This window comes from Pleurodeles waltl, chromosome 4_1, assembly GCF_031143425.1.
Source record: "Pleurodeles waltl isolate 20211129_DDA chromosome 4_1, aPleWal1.hap1.20221129, whole genome shotgun sequence".
Classification (NCBI taxonomy): Eukaryota; Metazoa; Chordata; class Amphibia; order Caudata; family Salamandridae; genus Pleurodeles; species Pleurodeles waltl.
The window spans coordinates 350,397,373-350,424,392 of NC_090442.1; the positions used below are offsets into that span (position 1 = coordinate 350,397,373).

General features: G+C 44.4%; 1 protein-coding gene across 1 annotated transcript in view; it reads left to right on the forward strand.

Annotated features, from left to right (window-relative positions):
* RERGL (RERG like) overlaps nucleotides 1–27,020 on the forward strand; it is a 240,867-nt gene that overhangs the window by 65,873 nt on the left and 147,974 nt on the right. Inside the window, exon 3 of the mRNA XM_069228484.1 lies at nucleotides 3,144–3,217. Within this exon, the coding sequence (XP_069084585.1) occupies nucleotides 3,144–3,217 (74 nt within the window). The remainder of the gene's footprint in view (nucleotides 1–3,143; nucleotides 3,218–27,020) is intronic.

A 27,020-nucleotide genomic window follows, 5' to 3' on the forward strand; every position in this document is an offset into this window, starting at 1 on the left:
CGATCTAAGAGTGCGAGAGGGAACATAAGGAATCAGCAATTTCTCCATGATTTGCGGGGAAGTACCCTTTAAGATTTTAAATGCAAAACAGAGAACCTTAAATCTAATCCTCTGTTGCACAGGGAGCCAGTGGAGAGAGCGCAGAGTATTGGACACCGAACATCGCCTGGGGAGACCAGTCACCAGTCGGGCCGCAGCGTTTTGAACCCGCTGGAGCCGCCGAAATTCTGACTGGTTTATCCCCACCAATAGGGAGTTGGCATAGTCCAACCTAGACAGCACTGATGCTTGAACCACCAGCTGTCTTGTAGGTGCATCAAAGAACTTGAGGATAGGTCGAAGTCCTCTGATGATGCCATAGCAAGAAGCCGCCACCTTCTTGGTATGACAGATGAAACTCAGAGAAGAATCAAACCATACCCCCAAGTTTTTTATCTCAACCGCTGGGAGGGGAGTCACACCCAACTCCGAAGGCCACCATTTATCATCCCACAAAACCACCTGTTTACCAACCACCATAATCTCCGTCTTTTTGGTGTTTAACTGGAGACAGTTGGATTTCATCCAGTTAGCCACTTCCCGCAGACCATCACAAAACCTGGGAGCCTCCAGGTCTGAGTCCCCACTCAGTGTGACCGCCAGCTGCGTATCATCTGCGTATCATACCATGGTTAGGCCCCACCACTTGACGACCGCAGCCAACGGTCTCACATACAGATTGAAAAGGGTGGGACTCAGTGAAGACCCCTGTGGGACTCCCTGGTCTAACGGGTAGAAAGACGACTTACCGGGCTGGATCGCCACCTGGAATGACCTATCCGTAAGGAAGGAACGAAACCAGTACAAGGCGGAGCCAGAGACGCCCACCTCCTCAAGACGCCGAACCAGAATTCCGTGCGAGACCGTGTCGAAGGCGGCACTAAGATCTAATAACAACAGTGCCGCCGTCCGACCGGAATCCATCACGGAGCGCAGATGCTCGACCATCGACAGGAGGGCCGTCTCTGTACTATGACCCACGCGGAACCCGTTCTGGGTAGGATCAAGAATGTTAAACCTACCAAGGTGGTCTGTAAGAGTGGCATTCACATGGGCCTCTGCTATTTTCGTGGCCCAAGGAAGAAGGGAGATAGGGCGGTAGCTTTCAGGTTGAAGGGGGTCAAGGGTCGCCTTCTTCAGAATTGGCGTAACTACTGCCTGCTTCCATCTAGCGGGAACCACTCCAGAAGAAAGGGACAGGTTGATCAAGGACAGTACCGGGGAGCGGCAAACCGGTGCCAGAGTCTTAAGTTGGGCCGGTTTCAACGGGAACTTGTCAAAATAGCTGCTTCTCTCTCACAGAAGGGTCTTAGTGGCAGCCTAAGGAGTTAGATTTCCTTCAACTGAGTAAAAGATATTTTTAATTGAAATTGAAAAAGGGTGATCATTTAGACTCTAGCGGGTGTCTGCCACCCAACCAGATATGCAGAGGTGAAGGCATCCACTCCACCTGCAAGCAGACACTGGCATTGTTTAGATATCCAAGGTTACCTGATATAGAATCACAAAAGCTTTTGCGCAACACCTGGGGGTCGATTAGGTCTTTGGCGGACGGAAATGCCAGCTTGCCGAAGTCCTGACAGGTAGGTTGCCGCTGGTGTAGCTGCCTCCCATCTGGCCCCATTCAGAGTTTCTTGCTGGGTCAGCGGGCAGAAACAGAGTTTCCACCCGCTGGCCCAGCGGTGAATGGCCTACAGCATTGTTGCCTGCTCGTAATAGAGCCAGCAGCAATGCTGTAGTGCGTAGGGTGCACCAGCACCCATCCCAAAGTTCACTGTCTTCAAAGCAGACAGTGAACTTTGCGATCGGGCTGGCCAGGGGGGCCCCTGCACTGCCCATGCCAGTGCACAAATCTACCACCCTGAAACTGCTGGCGGAGAGGGGAGTCATAATCCCCAGGGCAACGCTGCTGGCGGTAAAGTGGCAGTGCTGTCGGTCCGACCACAGCACTACTTCCGCAGTCCTAATGTGATGGCCGGACCGCCAAATAGGACGTGGTCCGACCATCACTGAGACCCTGGCAGTCTTAAGACCTCCAGGGTTGAAATGAGGGCCCTGGTGTGGCTTTACATGGTTATCCCGGGCAGGGAAATCTGGGGATGACCACTTTACAGTAAGCAGTCTGGGGCATCTGTCACTGTGACCTAACAGGCCTATAACAGATGGGCCATCACATCAAAGGTTACTGACAGAAGTGCCAATGGAGGCTCCAGAGTCAGAAGCCCAGCCCTGACTCCAAATAGAATGTTGGAACCCCACGTTTGCCGGGGCAAGAGCACCAGCAATTTACAGCAGTGCTACCACTCTTCCATACCCTACATGAGCACCAAAGTGGAAACTAGAAGTGGAATGTTGCAATGTGTTTTAAAGAAAGTCAGCAGAGAGACTCAGAAATTAAATGATTGGGAATACATTTGAGAATACCATTGATGCCATTCAGCATCAATTGTGACTTAATCCCTGCAGTGCAGTCCACTAATTCCCAGAAAATTCTATGGGTCTAAAATTAACCAAGGACCTTTGAAAATCTGTGATGTGACCTGAATGAGTGCTACAAGTGGTGGGAATTGTAGGTGCAGAAGCCAGTATTCCCAACTCAGTGAGATCAATGTATCCAAATGTGCCTTGCAGTACATTGTAATAGATACATTATGAATAACCACTATGCACCCTCCTTTGACCGATGCTTTTAGGCCCTCATTAGAGTGTCATCTTAATTCTGATGGGGCAGGAACCAGGACCTATTGGCCCAATTGGAATTATGAGATGTTTGCTTTCACCGTGAGATATTATCTGCTAAGAACAGCCAAAAGCTTGAGTCAAATCTGACCTAAAATTGGGAACCACAGTGAGAATTCCCATCAGAATTTAGTATCCTACTGGTAATTTCTTATTTCTTTATAGTCCTTGAAGATCCAACTTGTAATGCACAGGATTTTCCACACCCCGCCATTACCGGTAACCTCAGTATTGATAACTCAGTGAGATGTGAAATAACCCCTCAGCATATTTTCCTAAATATGTGTGCTTTTTTTACTAAAATTACTAAAAATCCCAGTACAGATATCAGTTCTTGGCATCTAAATTATATTTATTTTTTACAGAATGTGTGTACACTAAAAGATTGAGTCTGGATGGCAGGCAGATGAATATTGAAATCTATGATCCCTGCTCACAGGTAAGCTCCAATGTATATCTGCACGAAGTGTTACACTTTTAAGAAATATTTCAAACGTGTGTTATTGAAAGAAAAATGCCTCCCTTCATGTTTATGAAATATGAGACGGAAATTCCTCACAATGTTCATGCGTAAATGGTAATTTATTCTGATGCATAACAAGTGGCTCTTTCTATAGCTTATCTGTCATGCCCCCATCCTTTCACTCCGGAATGCTGTTATCCCAAGTCAAAAAGGAAGATCTTCCTGGAGTCATTTTGAAGTCATCTGATGACTTCAGCTGGGCTATTCCTGTAATTATCCAGTAAAGTCATCCCAAACCATCCTGAAGTATGCCTATAGGGCGAAATATTTAAATGAGATGACTCCAGAGTCATCACAAGAACTACTCCAGGATGGTCTTCTGATTACTTCTTTGGAAAATGTGTGATTATCTTGAACTACTACAGGATGACTCCATGACAACGAAGGGATGAGAGCGGATTACTTTATGATGACTCCATGACAACAAAGGGATGAGAGCGGATTACTTCATGATGAATCCATGACAACAAAGGGATGAGAGCAGATTACTTCATGATGACTCCTTGACAACAAGGGGATGGGAGCAGATTACTTCCTGATGACTCCATGACAACTAGGGGATGGGAGCAGATTATGTCACAATGCCTTTGTTACAACTAGGGGATGGGAGAGGATTATGATTACTTCAGGATGTGTATGCATTATTTTACAACTCCATAAGTACTTCATGGTTCTTTTTTTATTACTTCACTATGACCCTGGGGATTTCTGGATATGTTTTTCTGAGTCCAGCACAATTTTATGATGATTGCACTGATTTATTTTTTTGTGATTGATCTCTCTCTGAGTTGTTCCGCAGCTACACTATAAGAACATCAGACCATATCTTTAAGTAAATACAATAAAGCCCCTCAATTACAGCATTTCATATATCTGCCTGACTTACTGTTGTAGTATTACTGCACTTCCACTAACTCTGTCACCGCAACCTTTAATTGCAATTACTGCAAAATATGTTTTTAACGGGGAATTAAAGGTGTTGTAAGGTGGTGGTATTAGTAGTCTGGTAAGTACTGGTGTCAGTGGCGCTGCACTTGGATGAGTGAGGACAAGCTTATGGTCGAGATGGCTACTGGTAAATCAGTATATTAAGTGGATGAGGGTACGTACTGTGGGTGATGAGTAATTAGTGAGTGCTATGTAAGTAAATGCCAGTGAGCAATGCAGTGTATAGTGTTTTAAATGTCTACACATAAATTGTATATTCATTTGAGAGGCTTTGATTAAAAATGGGTTTGCGGTGAAAGTAGATTGTATAATGCATGGATGATGATCTAGAGTGTGTAAGAACAGGAGATATGCTCAGTGATGCCTAGTGAGGGAAGTAGATATGAGTAAGGGGTGTTGAGTGTGTGCAAATAAGCATTGAATAGCAAAGAGCTAAGTGGTGTTTTAAGATCGAATGTGCAGAGTAGACTTGAGTAGTGGTTGTGGTTAGTGAAACAGGATAGAGCTAGACAGAAGAATATGGATAAGGTGTGTAGGTAGTGTGAGCAGTAGATCTGAATAGCACATAAACAGCAGTTTCAAGGAAAAATGTGACTCCTTGTGTAGTCTGGAGGTGAACAGAGATGGAGTTAGTGGAAGTTCAGCAGATATGAAGAGCTTGTGCCAAAGGTGTACAGTGGATGTAGAGACTAGTTTAGGGGTGGAAAAAGCAAGCATACAGGTCAAGATGAAGATATGGAAACTGGAGAGTTGATACAAAGGGCTGTGTAAGTAGAAGAACAGCTGTCAAGAGCTGATTTAGAAGGAGGACAATGTATGTGGAGGGGAGCATGCAAGCAAAGGGTGAAAAGCACCTGTGGATGTTGGAGTCCCCATGTCCAGACAGAAGAGCGAGTGTGGATATCAATAGTGGAGGGCAGATGTGCAGAGGTAGCTGGTTGACATGAACGTTCAGTGGGGGCGAGAAGTTTACAGTAAAGTGCAGGATTTTGAAAAGCAGAGATGAAGAGTGGAAGTACAAAAAAGGGGAGACAAAGGCTGTTGAGCGTGGATGGACATGATGGAGAGAGATGTAGAGCTTACACTGATGATGTGGTGGTGTGGGGTGGTGTGGAGAAAAGATACAGAAAGAAGGGTTTGGACTGTTTACAGTGGATGTACTGGGTAGACAGTGAGTTCACACAGTGGAAAGAGCATGTGCATGCTAAAGAGGGAAGTACTGGGTAGAAAGAATAAGGAGGAGGAGCATAGAAGGTGGAGAGAGCACGAGAAATGTGTAAAGTATTTGGAGACAATATCTGAATTGTGGCAAGCATACGTTAGGGTGGAGAGTGTTCGTTTAGTGTGGAGAGGCATGTATTGGCTGGGTGGAAAACATGGAGAGTGCTGTGACTATTAGAGCCTATGAACCAAATGGAGAGGACATGCAGAGAGTGGAAATAAGAGCAACCGTACAGGGTGGAGAGAGCATGTACAGCACATGTGGAGTATTTACAGCACATGTAGAGGGTGGAAAACACAGAGTGGTCAGGGAAGGTAAAGTGCAGAGCGTAAAAATGAAGGATGGAGATGGCAAATATAGCATGAACAACACATGTTGACAGTGGACATCCACTTTGGAGCGAATGTGTAGGGTGGAGAGTGGATATAGCAGGCAGAAATTGTTTGTTGAAGTCAAAGTAAATGGCATACAGAGTTTGGTCAAAGGATCTAGAGGGCAATGAGTGGATGTAGTCCATTGAGAAAGAATGTGTGCACAGAGGAATGAGTGCAAACCATGAAAATGGAGAGTCGATGTACTTGGTGGAAAGTGAGGTAGGACTTTGATAGTGAATTGGGAGTGCTTGGGTGGATATCTAAGGTGGACAACAGATGCAGATAGTGAATAAGAAGAGTAGGCAGACGATGTAAAGGTCAGAGTGTGGATGTAATCCACTAAGAGCAAATGTTGGGTGGACAAAGGACAGATTGGATGTAGAGAAGTAATTGTGGGGCTTGAAGGGGAGGATACAGAGCGTGTTGAATTAGGGGTGTGAAAAATGCACATAATTTGCTTCTGTGCACTTACACAAAATTTCAGTGGAATTACGCAGAATTAGGCAAAATTCAAATCCGCAGAGAGAGGATGCAGATCGAGTAGGTAGAGCCTGCACTGCAGATGTGGCGAGATGGTGTGGAGAAAAGATATGTGGATAGTGGAGAATGGATGGAAAGGATGAAGAATGCATTGAGTGGGTGGAGACAAAATGTATAGAGTAGTAAGTGTAAACGGAAGGTGGGAAGTGCATGTATAGTACAGAGAGTGGATGTGGACGGCAGGGAGCAGATGTGCGTGTGGAGGGCAAATGTGAATATAAGAGCATGTATTTGGTGTGTGAAGTGTGGTGTGTGGATCAGCTTTGGATACAACATCAAGAGATAGTTTCAAGAAAAAGAATGGAGAGAGCTTGTGGAGGTGATCAGGGATGAAGAGTCAGTAGACATTGACACATGGAAAGCTCACATCGGGGGTCATAATGGATGCGCAGGATGGTTTCGGAGGGTGGAGAGAGAGTATATAAATGTGACAGAGATGGAAAGGGTTAGCGGTGGATGTTATGCAGAGTTGTATGCAGGATGCAGAAGCGATGAAGTGCTTGGAGAGAGAATGAAAAGGGCTAAGAGTCAATAAGTAGGGTAGGGGGCAGACCGAAACAACAGAAAAAGAGTACAGATTTGATGTAGTGCACAGAGAGTTTGTGGAGAATGGATAAGACACATGCGGAATCAAATGTACAAGGCAGGGTGAGGATATGAAGGAGTTGGAAAGCTGATAAAAAGAGCTTACATTGGTTGTGTACCGCGAAGAGCTGATGTACAGGATGGATATCGAGGGAAGACAGTTGAAATACTCACCACGAGGATGAACAATAAGTTTGAAGATTGAGAGTGGTGGTCAGATTTGTGGAGGTAGTTGTTGGAGAGGGGATACTTGAGAGGCAATGTGGGGTGTGGTGTGAAGATGTATTGTAGAAAGAGAATAGATAGCCTGCTCAGATGTAGGGAGGTAGTGTGGAGAAAGGACGGAGGGAAGAATTTAGACCAGAGTGAATGTGGAGAGTGAAAACAGCATGTGGAGTGTGGCAAAAGTGTGTAATTAGGGTGATGAAGACGTGGAGGTTGAGAGTACCTGTATAGGTTGAATGGCAAATGTGAAGAGTGATGTGCAGAATGTAGAGCACAGGTGGAATGTGGAGATCAGATGTGACATGTCAAAGTATAGTTTAAAAGTAGATGAGAAGAGTGCATATTTAGTGTGAAGAGCATATATACAAAATGGAGAGCGCATGTCCAGGGTAGAGGCCAGATGCACTGGGTGTGGAGCAAATGTAGACAGTGGAGTGTTTCCAGCAAATGTACACAGTGGGAAATAAATGTACAGAGGGGAGAGAAGGTATACAGTGTGGAAAGTAGATATAGAGGATCAAGGCTGCATATGTAGTATGGTCAGCACACGTAGTACAAGAGAATATAAAGGGCAACGATCAGATTTTCCTGCAGTGAGAAGGGAGTTATGCAGTGAAAGTTTAGAGTGTAGAACCTGAACATGGAGAACAGATGTATAAGGTGGAAAGTGTAGGTGAGGCTTGATGAGTGGATGCAGAGGGCTTTGATTGGATGTGAAGGGTTAAGAACAGATGTGAAGGGTTAACAGACAATGAATACACAGAAGACCATGAAGTGCAGATATACATAATAGTAGAATGGGTAGAGCCTGCATTGCAGATGTGGTGCAGTAGCCTGAAGAATAGATAATAAGAGTGGCTGTTGACCATCAAGAGTGGATGTACAGGGTATCTTGAGGTTGGAGAGTGAATGTATGGAGCTGAAGCCCCAAGTGGGGGTTGGAGAGGGCATGCACAGTGTGGATAGTGAATGTGGAGAGCAGAGAGGTGATGTGCAATGTGAAAAGCAAATGTGGAGGGCAGGGAAGCAGATCTGAAGTGTGGGGAGGCAAATGTGAAGGGTGGCAAGCAGAGTACTGGATGGCAAGTACATGTGAAGGACAAATCTATCAATTGAAGGGCTCCGATGGAGGGCGCAAAACAGAAAGGTAGGCAAAGTGTGGAAACCCCATGAGGAGGGCAAATGTAGATGGCAGAAAGCAGCTGGCCACTGAGAGATGTGTTTCAAGAAGAGAGAATAGAGTGGATGTAAAGTGTAGATGTGGCGGGCAACGTGGAGTATGGATGCAGAGGATTTAGAATGAGTGTGTAGAGTGTAGAAGAGAAGTAGAGGGTGACTACAAAGCATAGACATTGGGTTTGGAGAGTAGACAGCATGGTTGGATTGTGCATGTAACTGGTGTGTAGTGTATGTGCAGGATACATGTAGTGCAGACAATGGAAAGAGAATGGATAGGAGGTAAGGCAAATGTATAGTTTGAGAACTTAAATGGAAAGTGGATGCAAAGCATATTTTAGTGGGTGGATATGGGTCATGGACTGCTGGTGCTCATACTGGAAAGTAGACGTAGTGGCTGCACAGTAGATGTAGTGAATGGTATTACACATGGGTTTGGAGTGGGTGTGGAGCACATAGAGTAGAGAGCGGAGATACAGGATGGATATTGCATGTGCAAAGTGTAGAGCACATGTGGAAAGTTGCAGTACATTGTAGAGAGTGGGTGGAGAGTGAGAGTGAGAGTGGGTGGAGGGTGGAGGGCGGAGAGAGAGTGGGTGGAAGGTGGAGGTCAGAGAGAGTCTGGGTGGTGTAGGGCGTAGTGGGGGAGAGGAGAATGCATTTGTATGGTTGGGAACGGATATATAGCATGGAAAGGATTGCAGGGTGACAGCAGCAAATGGAAAATTGTGAGAAAATGTACAGACTAATGTGCGGATGAACAGGCTGTAGACTACAATTGGAGGATGTAAACGTGAAGTGTAAAGAAGATGTCTGGGGTGAATAGTAATGTACAGGGAAGAAAATGGATGTGAATTGTGAGGAGTAAATGTAAAGAGGGGACGTGGACGGTGGAGAGAATGCATGTAGAAAGTGCATGTGGAAAGTAGATAGCCAATTTGGGGGGTACAGCGTGCACTTACAAAAGTGGTAAATGGATGTTCAGGTTGTAGAGCGTGCAGGGAGAAGAGATGTGGAGGGTTGAGAATGCAGGTGGTGAGTGGCTAATTCTTATATAGGGTGGACAGCACAGTTTTTAAAGCAAATGTGATAGTGGAGAGTAGGTGTAATGGCGAGAGCAGATCGAGCAGGAGAGCATGTGCGCAGGGTGCAAAAATCAAGAAGAGAGTTAATGCGGAGGGTCAAAATCAGATGTAAAAGTTTTAGTAATAAGCAGAGAGCAGCTGGCAGAGCAAAAAGCCGAAGAAATGTGTGAAAACAGAGAAGAAAGTGAAAGTAATAACACACACGCAAGGACAGACCTTACAGCGTGAAAAGTGCACAGGTAAGGAACAGAGCGTAGATGCTAGATGTGGGCAGGAAGAAACGAAGCTGTAGTGGAATACGCTGCAGAAATGAAAGGACTGATAGAAGAGAAAGGAGGCACAATGAAAAAGCCCATTATGAGGATCGAGGCATCCCTCTCCCCCGATTTTTTTATTTTTTTTAAAATACCAAACTAGTCAACAGCTCACCTTTGGGGGATGGGGAGGGCCGATTCCTCACTCACCTCATTCATCTATTTCTCCCTGATCACTACACTCTTTCCCTTCCTGCCAGAGCGCTGCGCTCAACTTAACACCCTGCAAAGTCCCCGATTTAGTTTGGAAAGAGACACTGGTGATGCAATTCCTTCTGTTTTTTTCCATACACGCTCCTGCAAGGCTCGGCATTATGTCCCTCGGTTTCAGCAGCATGAGGAAGAAAGAGCTGCATGGGTTGAGGTCGAGTAACATGATTGTTGGGTTGAGCACAACAATCGCCTTCCCGATTGGCCAAAACGGCATGAATGTGGGCGGGGTTTTACAAGGTTGGTTGCCTTTGTCTATTGTTTTCAACAATCTTTATTGAAAACGTATTGTAAACAGGCAAACAACCATGCAGTTCCGAACGGAGCAAAGAATGGAAGGCAAAAGCTCTCCTAGACAGAGGAGCATATTTCTACTACAGTGAAAATCATCCAATGCTGATGTTTGGAATATGTTTTAGTGTTGACAGAGGGACTGCCTGATAAGAAGATGGGGGCCACAGTTCTCCAGTGTCATTTAACAACAAACTGCATCCTGGGAGTTGTAGTTAGGCTTTAATAAATCACCGTAGCTTGCACACAGACTAACGCTCTTGCTCCAAGTTGGAGACTTGGGCCCGTATTTATACTTTTTGACGCAAAACTGCGCTAACGCAGTTTTGCGTCAAAAAAATTAGCGCCGGCTAACGCCATTCTGAAGCACCATGCGTGCGCCGTATTTATTGAATGGCGTTAGCCGGCGTTAGCCGACCGGCGCTGCCTGGTGTGCGTCAAAAAAAACGATGTACACCAGGCAGGGCCGGCGTAGGGAAAAATGGCGTTTGGGCGTCCAAAAATGGGGCAAGTCAGGCTGAGGCAAAAAAATCGCCTCAACCCGATTTGCGCCATTTTTTTTGGCGCCCAGGCGCCATTAACATGACTCCTGTCTTAGCAAAGACAGGAGTCATGCCCCCTTGCCCAATGGCCATGCCCAGGGGACTTATGTCCCCTGGTCATGGTCATTGGGCATAGTGGCATGTAGGGGGGCACAAATCAGGCCCCCCTATGCCACCAAAAAAAATTAAAAAAAATACTTACCCCAACTTACCTTTTCTTCCCTGGGATGGGTCCCTCCATCCTTGGGTGTCATCCCGAGGTGGGCAAGGGTGGCAGGGGGTGTCCCTGGGGGCAGGGGAGGGCACCTCTGGGCTCATTCTGAGCCCACAGGTCCCTTAACGCCTGCCCTGACCCAGGCGTTAAAAAGAGGCGCAAATGCGGGTTTTTTTGACCCGCCCACTCCCGGGCGTCATTTTTGCCCGGGAGTGTAAATCCGACACATATGCATCGGAGTCATTTTTTTAGACGGGAACACCTACCTTGCATCTCATTAACGCAAGGAAGGTGTTCACGCCAAAAAATGACGCAAACTCCATGAAGTTTGGCGCTAGACGCGTCTAACGCCAAAGTATAAATATGGAGTTAGTTTTGCGTCGAAAAAAACGACGCAAATTCGGCGCAAACGGAGTATAAATATGCCCCCAGATTTTTAAGCTAAAAATGTTATTTTTGCTTTTTCCCCCTTGGAATGCCTCCCATTCCAAGGCAAGTAAATGGTGAAATCAAATTCACAAACAAGCCAAACCTCTCAATTTAGACTGTATACATCCTAAGCGTTTTATAAACATACAATTAATTGACCAGAGCTTCCCACTTTGGAACTGCCTGGTGTTTGCTCACTACCCTTTGATTCACTGATTCAAACAAAAAAGCATCAATATTGCTTTGCATAATATAATCTAGTGCTCATGCAAAGCTGTCTAATGCCTTTGGATCAAACTCACGCTTCATAAAAACTGCAGAAAAAGCTGTTCTGATGATGCGTAGTCCGCAATCTGCGCATTTAAATTTCACTTTCCATTAAATGGGATGAAACTAACGTGGAATCACTTCAAGGTATGTTTTGTTGCTTTTCTGCCTTTTCAGAAACGTTCAGTAAAACAAAAAAGAATACCAAAGTCTAAACAAAGCAACCCCCATTTGATTGGTTTGTCAGGAGGTATAGTTTTACTTTGAATGATGGATAGTCCCCATTCAGCTCGATCATGCTTACCCGTGACCATGCACAGTTTGATGTGCCTTACCATTGCCTTCACTAACTGTTATTTCTGGAGTAAATGTATCTTCAATCACCTTCTGCCTACTATTTAGCCATAGTTTATCTAACTTTTTATCAATTGAATCAGAAGTATAACTCATAAGTTTTCCTAGTGTCTTATTTAAATAATTTTCTATTTTCTCTCCCATTTCAGCTTCTTCGGTAATCTCAGTCATCTTTCCGATTTAATCATCATTATGCAGGCTCAACTGTCAAAATCTCTCGCATCTTTTTAACCCAAACCATTAAAATGGCCCTCTATACTAACACAGCCCAAATCCTAGAGATGGCTGTTGAATATATATTTCAGCATGCATTCTGCGCACTACCGCTGCAAATCACGCTCCAAATCATGCGCTAATCATGCTCAAACAGAAACCTTTTCTCCTGTAAGTGAAAATGCTAGCTTGTGCAGGCAGGCCCCTCAAGATGCTCCCACTGCACATTCAAAAGACGCAGAGCAAGTGCTTAATTTGAACCAGTGGTTGCCTGGGCGGGGGGGCATCAGGATTTATCTTTGCAGGCCGGCACTTATTATTCTGTATCAGACAATTACTGTGAGCAAAAGACATGTATGGGAAAGATGGAGCAAAGAAAGACGGAAAAGCCTTACTATGGGTGAAAGCAGAAACATACAAGAGTGATCTAAAGGGGTAGGGAGTGGCTGTAATTGGATTAAAGAGGCCTGAGATGGCTTTGGGATTACATTCTGTGCTCGCACATTTAAATGCAGCAGCTGCATGTTTCAGAGGAGAGCTTTGGGCACCAGCACGTTTTTATTTACAAATTAACCACTTGTCTTACAACATGTGTGCACTGTCTGTGCAAGGCAGAGCTGGGTACTCCGAGCTCAGCATGTTATAAAGCTGCTGCTAGTAAGTCAGAGAAAAGTCTGCATGCTCTTCATGTTGTGCGCAATCGCCGGTGAGAGCAGCTGCTTAAGCATTTGAAGCCATCAAAAGTGCATCATTTGTTGTTCTGAGGGCTAAAGTAATTCATCTCTGTAACCTTCTCACGTTGTCTGTGTTCTAAGATAGTGACCTAGTAAATTTGAAGGCTGCAGATAAATCTCAGCAGCTGACATTCAACCCCTGATTTACACAAGTGAGAGGATGTGTGGTGTTATGGGCAGTACTGACGACTTTGGAAATCGGGAACCAGGTTTGAGTCTTAGTTTCGCTCAACATCCTGTGATTATGAGCACATCACTTAATCTCTCTTAACAAACAAATGAATGTGTCTTTGTGTAATTTAATTGGTGCTCAAGTAAAGCGCTCCAATATCTTTGGGTCGACTTTGTGCTATATAAAACTACAAAGAATGAGGATTTGATTATAATATGTACTGATGTGTCACTGATAGTTATAACAACAATATTTATTAAATGTCACACATTTTGCTATCAAGACTTTCAAAAGGTTTGCAACATTGATCAGAATGCTTGCCCTTTCTGTTTCACAGGAAGCACACTTTTTTTTATAAATGCACATTTCTATTTTATCAACCTCAGAAAAATTAAGGGCTGAGTCATTTTTCTAGACTTTAAATATATATTAAAATTCCAGACCTAGTCGAAAATCCTTCTGAGGCTGATAATAAGTATATTTAAATTTCAGAAAAACTTACGCCGTCCTTAATCCTTCTGAGGCCAATAAAAAAGCAATGGGCATATATAAAATCTGTGGTTCATATGAAGCAGAAATGCTAATTAAACTAAAATTCTACACCTTCTGAAAAGTTTTAAAAGCAATATATACATATATATCTGAATATATATGTATCTATATGTATCTATATCTATCTATCTATCTATATATATATATATATATATATATATATATAAAGACAGAGAGAGAGAGAGTGTGCATGTTTAGAAAAATGTATGCTAGTTCAGTGGGTTAATGTGCCTGCTGAAGACATCTGGTACTAACAGGCAGCCTACAGGTTTTAATTCCAGAATAACTGACTCACCCTTTAATCCTTCTGAGGTCGGTAATAAAATAACAATCTTTGTTTTAGGTATTAGTCACACCTCTGAATTATAGCACTAGTTTAAATGCACCTACAGACATGAAATTGCAAGGTAGGCACACTGAAAGTAACACTGTAATTACTGTAGAAACTCAAAAGTGAGCTTTTACTTTTGTATAAAAAGCAAAGTTGGTGTGAAACATAGTTCAGGTAACCCAGGGCAAGCAGGGTGTTACTGCACTCGAAGTGTAACACATTAAGGCCCTCATTCCGACCCTGGCGGTTTCAAACCGCCAAGGCCGGGTTACACGGAAGCACCGTCAACAGGCTGGCGGTGCTTCCTGGGCTATTCTGACCGCGGCGGTAAAGCCGCGGTCAGAAAAGGGGATCCGGCGGTTTCCCACCGGATTACCCCTGGCCCAGGGAATCCTCCATGGCGGCGCTGCAAGCAGCGCCGCCATGGGGATTCTGACCCCCTTCCCGCCATCCTGTTCCTGGCGGTAAAACCCACCAGGAACAAGATGGCGGGAACGGGTGTTGTGGGGCCGCTGGGGGCCCCTGCACTGCCCATTCCACTGGCATGGGCAGTGCAGGGGGCCCCTAACAGGGCCCCACAAAGATTTTTACTGTCTGCTTAGCAGACAGTGAAAATCGCGACGGGTGCCACTGCACCCGTCGCACCCCTGCAAATCCGCCGGCTCCATTCGGAGCCGGCTTCCTCATTGCAGGGGCTTTGCAGCGGGAACGTTGAAATGACCCCCGCATGATATTGACATTATACACGGTTCTGGTGGCTCTTGTATATTTTCTAGTAAATCTGAATATCAAGGGTTAAATACGTTGTGATGCTGCGTGGGGAGCTTGCATCGGAATGGACTATTTTACTTGAATTAATGGGTGTAGAGAAACCTTTCAAATATAAACGACATTTTTGTATAGTGAAATAAAACTCAGTCTCTCACTTTGCCAATTAGTTAGGGTTTCGAAGTAGCCACAAAAATAATGCTTGGGGGTGACTGGCATAAAACTGAAAGATTGGTCATTTGCAAAACGCTTTGTCGATAAAGCCTTGCTGATTTGAGCTCTGCGTACACTGGAACTATGTATTTAGAAATCAGAGAATGCGATTTCAAGGTTCTTTTTAGACTATCTCTTCCAACGCTAGCAGTTCTTCTGATTTATGCAAGAATAGTCCCATGCTAATTTGAATTACGGCATACACTGACATCTACGCTGCTGCTGTACGCAAATTAACTAGGCAGACCAAAATATTGCAGTAATGTGCTCTCTTTATTTAAGAGTTTAAAAAATATTTACTTTCACATTAGAAATATGAAAACAGCAGTGTAGACTGTTGAAAAGCAGAGTGATGTAAAATCACCCTGCTGAGTGGACAGAAAGCTAGGAAAGTAAGCCTGCACAAAATAAAAAAAAAAAAAAAAAAAAGGAGCCCAAGATAAAATAAATATAGGATGAAGCAGAAGCATCGACTCAGTGGTGAAGATGCAGAGCAGGTGTAAATGGCAGTTACACAAAGGAACAATTTGGTTACAGCATAGATCTGTGCCTTCTTACATGCAGGTTCTAATTGTGGAATAGGTGGTTCAGGCCTTCATCCTTTTGAGGTCAATAAAATAATCTTTGAATATGGTACTACACAAATCTGTGACTACTAGCAATACAACTGAGCTATACTATGCTAACAAATATCACATAACACAGCACAGCCCTGACAGTCTCCCTATGTCCATGTGCGACTAGCTGCTTCAGTCTAGGTTTTTTCTCTGCATTCTGGGACTTGTAGTCTTAATTAACTGAATGTAAAACCAAGAGTGCAAGCCCCAGAATTCTAAAAAAAAAAACAGGTCTAGGCTGACTTAACTCACAGAGACCTGGGAAACTTGGCAACTGCAGGCTACAGATCTCTACATTTTACCCTCCACTCATTGACCTTTTTAATGGGACCGAGTGCTAGCATTATCATATGCACAGCTTTTCTGATGGATTGTACCTGGATGAATGGAGGGATGAGAGCCAGATTTCAGCATCAGAAAAAAAACCAATCCATTGTGCTGTGTTGTCTGAATAGGAACATATGGGCTTCAACTGAAGGTCAACCAAACGAGATATTGTAAAAATACTGAAATAAACCTGTGTCATACAAGTAGGTCTCTGTGTTGGATGCATTGACTCCTTAACTTTGATTAGAACTAATGACTTCCAGGTTACTCACACATTGCTAAAGCACTACCTCAACCCACTGAGCTGTTGTGTTGGTATTTGACCATGACCTGCAACTTTCACAGCATTTTATGCAAAAGAAGCAGTTGATCTTTCTCAGTTTTTCTGCAAATGAAGTATGTGAATGCAGGATACACACAGATATATACAATATGCTCTTAGATTACTGAGCCATTTAGCTGGGACACCTTTGTAAACTGCATGCTTCACGCATCTGAAGAAGACTGTCCTTTTTTCCCCACTTATGGGAACCTGTGACATGCATGTTCATAGTGTTTTTAAAGCAAATGTTATTTTGGTAAACAATACATTTCTTAAATATCAAAATGGTGTATTATTTTTAAGTAATCAACAGGTAATTCCAAAACCATCCAGCACAATTTCTAGTTTGCTAAGAATACTGAATCAAAATGGTGCTATGCTTCCATACTAATCAGCAGATCATTCTTTAGTAATCAGGTAACATTTTAACTGAAGACAAAATGTTAGTGGTTGGGAAGTAATCAGCAGGTCATTTCAAATCATCCTCAAGTCATCGGGAACAATCACATCTTTTGAAGTCATCAGATGCTCATTTTCAAGTCATCCTCAAATCATCAAGCCCAAGTTTCTTAACTCTGCTGATGACTTCAGGAGCTCGATGATGTCTGATGATGTGAAAATGACTTCTATTGTAGTTGGATGATCATCCAATTACTCTGGGATGGCTTCTAAAGTCATCCTGTTTGACTAGGGATGACTCAAGAGGAATGTGTCCCTGCTCTATGCAGTATCTCGAAGTGAATTGTGTGGAAGGGGGTAAAAATACTTCTGCTTAGTCTGAAAACTGTGTCACGTTTACTGTGGATCTGCTGATGTCTAACAAAGTGATTTTAATGAAGCCCCCCGGCGAGGAATGGGTGACAAAGTGCACAATCTCTTGCAGGGCATATGGATGGAACGGCTAGGACTGCTTTTAAGCATGTTATAGTTCACCCCGTATGTTAAAACAGATAAGGAGGGTAGGCCATCCAGTGACCACGATTATATATGTATTATTTGTTTAAGACTAGGCAGCACAAAAAACTCGATAGCCCACACAACAAAACATTTTTGAATGGCGCTAATGCATGTTACTAGTGGTCAGTAAGGAAGGGCATTGTGCTGCTTTATCGAATTGTGTTGTTGTATTGTACTGTGGGTTTTGTGTTGCATTCTGTTTTGCATGTTGTGCCCTGTTAGTTCGTTGTAACATTAGTCATTTGCTTGGTGTTATGTCTTCTGTTTTTCAATATCAAACATGCTGTTAATTTAGAGTCAAAAGTCGCATATTCCTTTAACTTTCCTTTTAAAACCATTTCCCAAAGATGGTAAAATATAGCTGTTCAAGCTCCTCAGCTTCTTAAGACAACAGTCAGCCCAGTCCTCCAGCAAAGTTCCATGCTAAAGTATAAATGCCAATGCTCACTTTATGTGTTAGGGCACTATTTATTTGATATAACTTTATTTTAATACAATTATTTTTTCTCAGTGACCCATTTAAGCCTAAAAAATCACATACATTAACATTACAAAAAGGGGGTAAAAAGAGATGTGAAAAAATGTGTTTTGTATTTTCCATGATCAAAAATATAGGAGCAGTATCGCATGACCTAGATGATAGCAAGTGAGTCAACAATTTGGCAAACTCCCGCGGCCAGGTTGCAGTCAGTGTGGCTGCCTTCCTGTGGGCCCCATTACAAGTTCCCTGCTGGGTCGGCGGGAGGAAACGGTGTTCCGCCCGCTGGCCCAGTGGGGAACAGCCCACAACTTTGACACCAGCTCATAATTGAGCCGGCAGCAATGTTGCGGTGCGTAGGGTGCAACAGCACTCATTGGTCTTTTAACTGTCTGCAATGCAGTCAGTGAAATGCACAACGGGACAGTCCATTGGGGCCCCTGGGCCCCCTGCACCCCATCTCTGCCAGCTTTTACATGGCGGTGCAACGCCATGTAAAAGCTGATGGAGAGGGGGGCCTAATCCTCAGGGCAGCTCTGTATGCAGTATTTCCATGGCAGATTAGGACCGCCAGCAGTGGCAGTCCCTCCAGTGGAAACTGGCAGTGCTGGAGGTCCGACTGTGGTCCGATCACCACAGCCATAATGTGGCAGTCTGACCGCTACCTAGGGCTTTAGTGATTTTTGCAATCTTTCATCTGTTTTTCATTTTACAATTTAAGTTGATTTTACTTTAAGATCTAAGAGTGATCATGGTCTTTTTAAAATCAAGTTTATTAGGCAGCAAAAAGGAAACAACAACACAAGAAACTCACTTAATGGTTCATTTGAGCCTCAATCCCTTTTTGCCATGTGTCAAAACCTATTGTATATAAATCCCCACTCAAAATTCGAGATGGACTGTGGGTAAAAGGAATGAGAAAGATAAGTAAATACAGTGTAAATCCTGGAAACTCCAAGCAGTGATTGCATTCCTTCACTTCTACTGGAATAAATGTGAACCTTCACATAGCAAAAGAATGACAGTCTTCAGTCATTCCTTGATACAAAGCCTGTCTTTACATCGTGCTCCAATTATTCCTGCTATCTAAATAGAAATTTGTGGACACCTCATGGATTTGTGAAGATATGGATTTTATTCTCACATGCCACCACCAGCATCACTGACCCCAAATAGAGTGCATGCTGTCCCAGCAACAGTAGCTGATTTATAGGTCACAGCCTACATGAAAGAGCAGCTGTCTGGCTTGCTAAAGACATCTTGTAGACTTTCAGAATGTTAACCTAGGAATGCATCCCCTTTGATGATAACTTTTGGTTTTCTGGTTTGTAACTCACACTGGCTTTATTTGTTGGCTTTATTTCCTTTAGGCTCTCCAGGTTCAGCTTGTCCCTCCTATTGCCTAAAATGTGTTTTCTGTATTCTTCCATGAACTCATTTTCTGCTAACAGGCCATTAAATCTTGTTCTTATCTCATCCTATTTGCTGTGCCTTTAAAGATTGAGGTAACATGTCAGGCAGTGTCCTCCAAGCGTGCTTGTTTACCTTTCTTTCTCTGACTTCAAAGTGAGAAGATTTATGTAACATTCTTGCTGGATACTGGGGGATGGAAAGAGGTTTGTTTCTAGCACATGACAACATTTAAATGAACTTTGTAAGTATTTTAGAATATATCAGAATTATGAACGCATAAATGAAGCACGCTTTTTGTTATTTCGGAAGTGTGTTGGAAACAAATATTTTAATCTGATACAAAAGAATCATTAAACTAGGTGATGCAGTTTCTACACAATGTTGTCTTGTTTAGTTGTCTTAGTTAAGCTACATGTCTGTGCAAATGTAATGGTCATTTCAATTGGAAATGTCTTGTCCATAATGGCAGTGTGCTACCCCAACATGAGTACTCCACTCTAGCCACTCCACTGTTCTCTGCACCACTCCACACCACTGCACTCTACTCTGCACCACACCACTTTACACCACTCCACACCACTGCACTCTGCACCACTCTGGTCTATGTCACTGCACTATATGCCACTTCACACTACATCTCTCTATCCAGTACCACTCTACTGTATGCTAATACACTCTTCATCACTCTACTCTACACTATTGCACTCTTCGCTACTGCACTACTGTACTCTACACCACTCCAGTCAAGGCCACAACAATCTACTCTACACAACTTCACTCTACACTACTGTACTCTATGCCACTCTGCAACACTGCACCCTATGCTACTGCACTGTTACCCAATACACTCTACCCCAATGCACTTTACTCTGTAACACTCATTTCTATGCCCCTGCCCTCTATGTCAATCCGCTGTATGCCACTCTAATTTACTTTTCACCACTGCACCCTACACCCCTTTAATCTACGCAATGCTACTCTGCCACTCTACACAACTGTACTCTACCCTGTTCCACTCCACTTAATACCAGTTCACTCTACTCAGAAACAATCTACGCCACTCTTCTCTACTTTGCACCTCTCCACTCTATGCCACTGCATTCTACGACACTCTACTCTTAACCACTGCACTCTATGCCAATGCACTCTACACAACTGCACTGTATGTCACTGCACTGTATCCCACTGCATTCTGCTTTGCATCGCTGTACTCTATGCCACTACTTTCTCTGCCACTGTAGTCCACTATATACTACTGCATTCTGACACTCCCTGCATCACTCAACTCTACACCACTCCACTTTACACCACTCTATGCCACTGCACTCTAGGCCATTCTACACTACTATGCACAACTCTACTCTACACCACTTTACTCTGCAGCACTCCACTCTGCACCACTACACTCTATTATGCACCACTCCAATATACACCACTGTATTCTATGTTGCTGCATTGTGCACTGCTGAATTCAATGCCGCTCAATGCCACTGCATTCTACACCACTATAAATTGCAACACTCTGTGCCAATGCACAATACATCAATCCACTCTACTCTGTGACACTCCCGTGTATGCCACACTACTCTAAAATCTTCTGCTCCACTCTTCGTCTTTCCACTTTATAACACTCCATGTCATTCTCCTCTATGCCACTCACTTTTAGCCATGTTGAACAGCAGCAACACTGGTGAACAACATGACTAAAACACTTTGGCAAAGCCAATAGCTCTTGTGTAGATGAGAACAATTTGCTTTGCCAGTGCTTGTTAATGACCTGGAATTCTTAAGTCTTACACAGATTAGCCAAGTTAAAGGATCACTGATATTTTAATTCCTCCAAACAATTAACCTATATTTTAGGAGTTGCCTGAGTGACTGCTCCTGGTCCCTTTATTTATCCATCACAGTCAATGCTGTTTGAGTTCCTTTCAATGTTCCCCTTGTGAGCGGTGTTAGACTTTTCATCCTTGGCATGGTCTCCCTTAACTTTTTGCCTCTGTTCCCCAAGTTATTGATGTGTGCTGGACACTGATTTTGCTGTTTTTGTTACTCTGGGCACTTTACCACTGCTAACCAGTGCTAAAGTGCAAGTGCTCCTTTACAAAATATGTATGTAATTGGCTTATCCATGATTGGCATATTTGATGTGCTAATAAGTCCCTAGTAAAGTGCCTGTAACCGGGCGCCTGTCGCCACGGTTACGCAACAAAACCCCGAACCAGACGGCACATACCCTGGGGGCACGACCGCGAGAAGCGCTGAACCGGAAGTGAAATCCGACATGGATATCCGGGAACAGGAGGGAAAAGGAGAGGAAGACAGACAAAGAGAGGCACGCACAGGAGTGACAGGACGAGGAGCGGAGCCTGGAGGGTGAGGAAACAGTTTGGGTGCTGGACTACGGAACGAGGAGGAAGACACGAAAGAGGACAGAGAAACCGACGACGAGGACACCTGGAAACCCAGGGAGAACGCGCAACGCCGCCACATCCCAGGAGGGCTGTGGCTCTCACAGGTAAGGGCGTACCTTATTGTAAAAGTCCTACCCGAATGGATGCGGGTAGATAAACTGAGAGGGAAAGGGAGTGAGGAACCGGGATGGGACCGGGAGGAGGGAAACTAAAAAGGAGAGTGTTTAAATACCCTAACACCACATAAAGGAAAAAGAGAGAGAGAGAGAAAAAAGTAGTCACGGGACGGGTGAACCACGATATAAACAAACAGCTACCCACACCCTACCCTCACCTCCCTACTAACCTATATAGATATATATATATCAAAACCCAAACATCTACACTTACCTGGTTTTCTCTTCATTTTCCTTTGGGGAACGTCACCTTCCTTTTTGAGACCGGGACCACGACGAACACCTGGAATCCCTAGGGAAAGGACAAAGAAATTATCATCTTCCTGACTAACCGAGAAGAAGGCAATAACAGAGACACTGGTCACGAAGAACCCCAAACCACGTATACAAATTCACTCAACCCATACCACAATAAAAGAGTTTTACCACTGTCCTAGGTGTTTCCATAGTTCTTTCTAAACCTGTCTAAACAAGAACCCATTACAGTGGTGTCAGAAGTGGGATTTTTGGAAACACCTACCATTATAGGACATTAACCAAAATGGAGGGCACCCCAACCATTGCCGACATGATGCAGCAATTAGCTGAAGGACAGCGACATCTCCAGATTGTGTGGGAGGAGCAGCAGAAAGATCACAACACGCCCTTAAGAGCTAAGCTACAATCATGGCCAACAACCAGTTGGTTCATGAGAACGCCTTAAAATCCCTGACCGATACCATTGCAGCCACCCGGGTCCATCCCAATGTGCCTAGCTCGGTCTTACAAAGGTACGAGGAAGGCGAGGACCCAGACTTTTTTTTACCAACTTCGAAAGAGTTGCTACATCCGCCACTTGGTCCCAAGATAGATGGGGACAATACATAGCCCCTCTCTTGACGGGTACCCTCCAGACAGCCTATCAAGCTGTGAACCCTGGTGGTACCACACCCTACCAGGACATTAAGAAAAGCATACTGGAGCGAGTGGGGTTCAACACCGAACATTATAGGCTTCGATTCAGGAAGGCCAAATGGGGGTCGGCGAAAAACCCAAGAGCCTTGTATTTCCGGATAATGGACCTGGTTCTCAAATGGTTGGGACCCATAGGACCCAACCGTGAGGACATTATTGAGGCCATACTGCTGGAACAATATCTCGAAGCTCTCCCGCTCTCCACACGTAACTGGATTAAACAGCACCCTAACCCCGATACCAATACCACCATTGAGTTGGCATGTGCCTACCATCGCTCTTTAGAATTTAAAAACCCACAGCCCAGAGTGAATACACCTCCCTCTCGTCAGGACTTGGACAGATGAACTCACCGGGTAGAAGAACCCTTGATGATACAGTAAAGTCCCGGGTAACGGAGAGACCTTTTCCCCAACAACCCCAGTGTTATAGTTGTGGGGAGTGGGGCCATATAGCCCGAGTGTGTCCCCTCAAGTCCGACAAAGGAGAACCCATGGAATTAAGTATCACCAGGGGTAGGGTCTATTATACAGGAAGTCAAAATACACGTTACAAAAAAGAGTTGGTTCTCAACGGACGCGAGACTGTAACCCTTATCGACTCGGGCTGTAGCCAGTCAGTCATCCGAACAAATTTAATGGTCGGTAGAACCCTTACTCCGGGGGTCACAGTGACGATTTGTTGCATTCACGGAGATTCCCGAGAGTACCCCATGGCCTGGGTCTCTCTACGATGGGAAGGAAGAGAATCCCAAATCTGGATGGGAGTAGTAGATCGTCTGGTGGAGGAAGCCATAATCGGGACCGACTTCCCTGACCTTGCGGTACTTTTAGATAGTATAAGGAACAACGGGGAAAGTCATACCTGGTGGAAAGAAGCTCCTTTTTCTAACGAGCCAATACAATCCACAGTAACTCAGCCTAAACTGAGTAAGAGAGAGAAAAGAGAAACCAAAAGACTGTATGGACCTAAGGATAAGGAATCTATCGGGGTAATTACACGAACCGATAACTTCAATAACCTACCCCCTTTCCGTTCATGCCATAGGGAAGATCCCACCCTCCTTAACGCCTGGAGAAATGCACGACCTCGGAATCCGAGAGATAAAGGCCCCTCTTTTCCCGTAATTAAAAATCTATTATATAGGATCACAAACTCTGATGCCCAAGAAAATAAACAATTGCTCATCCTCGAACCTTATAAGCTCCAGGTATTACATCTAGCTCATAGTCAACCTGGAGGTCGTCACTACGGAAGAGAGAAAACGGAAGAATACCTGTTAAGAAGGTTTTATTGGCCCGGAGTGTTTTCCCAGATTAGGAGATTTTGCCAGCAATGCCCTAAATGTCAAATCATAGATCCCGGACCCAAGAGAAAGGTTCCCCTACAACCCTTACCCATTATTGAAGTACCCTTTTCCCGAGTTGGAATGGACATAATAGGACCCCTCATACCTTCCTCAAAGGGGTATAGGTATGTACTGGTATTAGTGGACTACGCCACCAGGTATCCCGAAGCCATTCCCCTGTCCAGTATTAATACTAAAAGCGTAGCTAATGCCATGATCGTTTTTTTTTACCCGTGTAGGTTTTCCTAGAGAAATACTGAGTGACCAAGGAACACAGTTCATGTCAAACTTAATGTCTCAGATATGTCAACTACTAGGGATTAAACACCTGAGAACCGCGGTTTATCATCCACAAACCGACGGTTTAGTAGAAAGATACAACCGTACCTTAAAACCCTATTAAAAAAATCTGTTTTTGCGTCAGGCAAAGACTGGGATAGGAAACTTCCCTTAGTTCTCTATGCCATTAGAATGCATGAACAAGCTTCTACGGGACATAGCCCATTAGAGTTGGTCTTTGGGAGGCAACCCCGCACACTACTAGATATGACAGCAGAATTGTGGGAAGAGGAGGAAGGTAGTGAAAAAACCCTCTTAGAATACACTAATGGCCTGAAATCCCAAATACAAACAGTGTGGGAAGACGTCAGGGAAAATCTAGAGAAAGCCCAAAATAAACAGAAACATTATTACGACCGCAACACACAAATGAGAACCTTGAGTAAGGGGGACCAAGTACTTGTCCTTCTACCTAGCTTCGATAATAAACTCCTGGCTAGATGGCAAGGACTCTACAAGGTCCTAGGAACCATAACCCCTGTTACCTATACCATTGAATTAACAGAAAAGAACCCAAATATTTCATATAAACTTGTTAAAAAAAATGGGAAGAACCACCGGAGTCACTAAGGACTCCGTTAGCAGGTTACTTAGTAAATACCGTAAGAGAACTTGATATTGGGTGGTGTCCTACTCCTATAGGTCTCACTTCAGAAGAACCGCAAAAGAATGTAGAGCTCCTGCTAAAACAACAAGACCAGTTAACCCTACTACTTTCCCGCCACGATAAACTGTTTTCTACCCAACCAGGAAGAACCTCGTTAATACAACACCATATTAGAACCCTACCCGGAAAGATAATACGACTACGACCCTATCGCATACCCGAAGCCCGAAAAGTCTTAGTAGAAGAAGAGATAGAGATAATGCTTTACATGGGAGTTATAGAACCCTCCAAAAGCCCCTGGTGCTCCCCGGTCGTATTGGTCCCCAAACCTGATGGATCAATACGATTCTGCATTGACTTTCGACAGGTCAACGCTATATCCCAGTTTGACACTTATCCCCTTCCCAGGGTAGACGATCTCCTAGAAAAGCTCGGGAGAGCCAAATACATGTCCACCCTGGATTTAACCAAGGGCTATTGGCAGATTCCATTGGCGGACACAGACAAAGAAAAAACAGCCTTCTCCGCGGCCTCGGGCTATATCACTTTAAAGTCCTCCCCTTTGGATTACATGGTGCCCCCGCTACTTTCCAGCGGCTTATAGACTCCCTCTTGCGACCATATACCAGATACGCAGCCGCATATCTGGATGATATTGTAATATATAGCGAGACCTGGGAAGAACATTTGAACCATCTCCACAACATATTCTCGGTTCTACAGCGAGCAGGACTCACAGCTAATCCCCAGAAAAGTCGTCTAGCTACACAGATATCACACACTTAGGTTATCACATAGGAGGAGGAACAATAAAACCCCAATTGAACAAAGTGGAAGCCATTACGCATATAAAATGCCCTACTACCAAGAAAGAAGTGCATTCCTTTCTGGGGCTGGTAGGGTATTATCGAAGATTCATCCCCCATTACTCCACCCTGGCTTCTCCCCTAACCGACCTCTTAAAGAAAGGACAGCCTACAAAATTAGCAAGATTGACCCCAAAACAACACCATAGCTATAGACCCCTACAAAACTATCTCACAACCACACCCATTTTGCGCTGTCCCGATTTTAGTCAACCCTTCCATCTACAAACAGATGCCTCAGATGTAGGCTTAGGGGCGGTTTTATTTAAAAAAGGTGAGGACGACACCAGTCACCCCATTGTATTTATCAGTCGTAAACTTCTACCCAGGGAACAGCGCTACCCGATTATAGAACGGGAATGTCTGGCCATTAAATGGGCCATAGAAAGCCTTCTATATTATCTGTTGGGACGACAATTTCTGCTATATATCGATCACGCTCCTCTGACATGGCTATTGCGCCATAAAAATACCAACGACCGCATACTTAAATGGTTTATGGAACTCCAACCTGTCTCCTTTCAGGTGTGCCACCTTCCGGGAAAATTAATGGACCAGACCAATGACCTATCCCGTTATCCATTGGCTCAGGGTCTCGAACAGCCCCACTCGTGGGAAGGGACATGTAACCGGGCACCTGTCACCACAGTTATGCAACAAAACCCCGAACCAGACAGCACATACCCCGGGGGCACGACCGCGAGAAGCGCTGACCCAGAAGTGAAATCCGACACGGATATCCGGGAACAGGAGGGAAAAGGAGAGGAAGAGAGATGAAGAGAGGCATGCACGGGAGTGACAGGACAAGGAGCAGAGTCTGGAGAGTGAGGAAACAGTTTGGGTGCTGGACTACAGAACGAGGAGGAAGACACGGAAGAGGACGGAAAAACCGATGACGAGGACACCGGAAAACCCAGGGAGAATGCGCAACGCCGCCACGTCCCAGGAGGGGCGTGGCTCTCACAGGTACGGGCGTACCTTATTGTAAAAGTCCTACCTGAATGAATGCCGGTAGATAAACAGAGAGGGAAAGGGAGCGAGGAACCGGGAAGGGACCGGGAGGAGGGAAACTAAAAAGGAGAGTGTTTAAATACCCTAACACCACATAAAGGAAAAAGAGAGAGAAAAAAGTAGTCACGGGA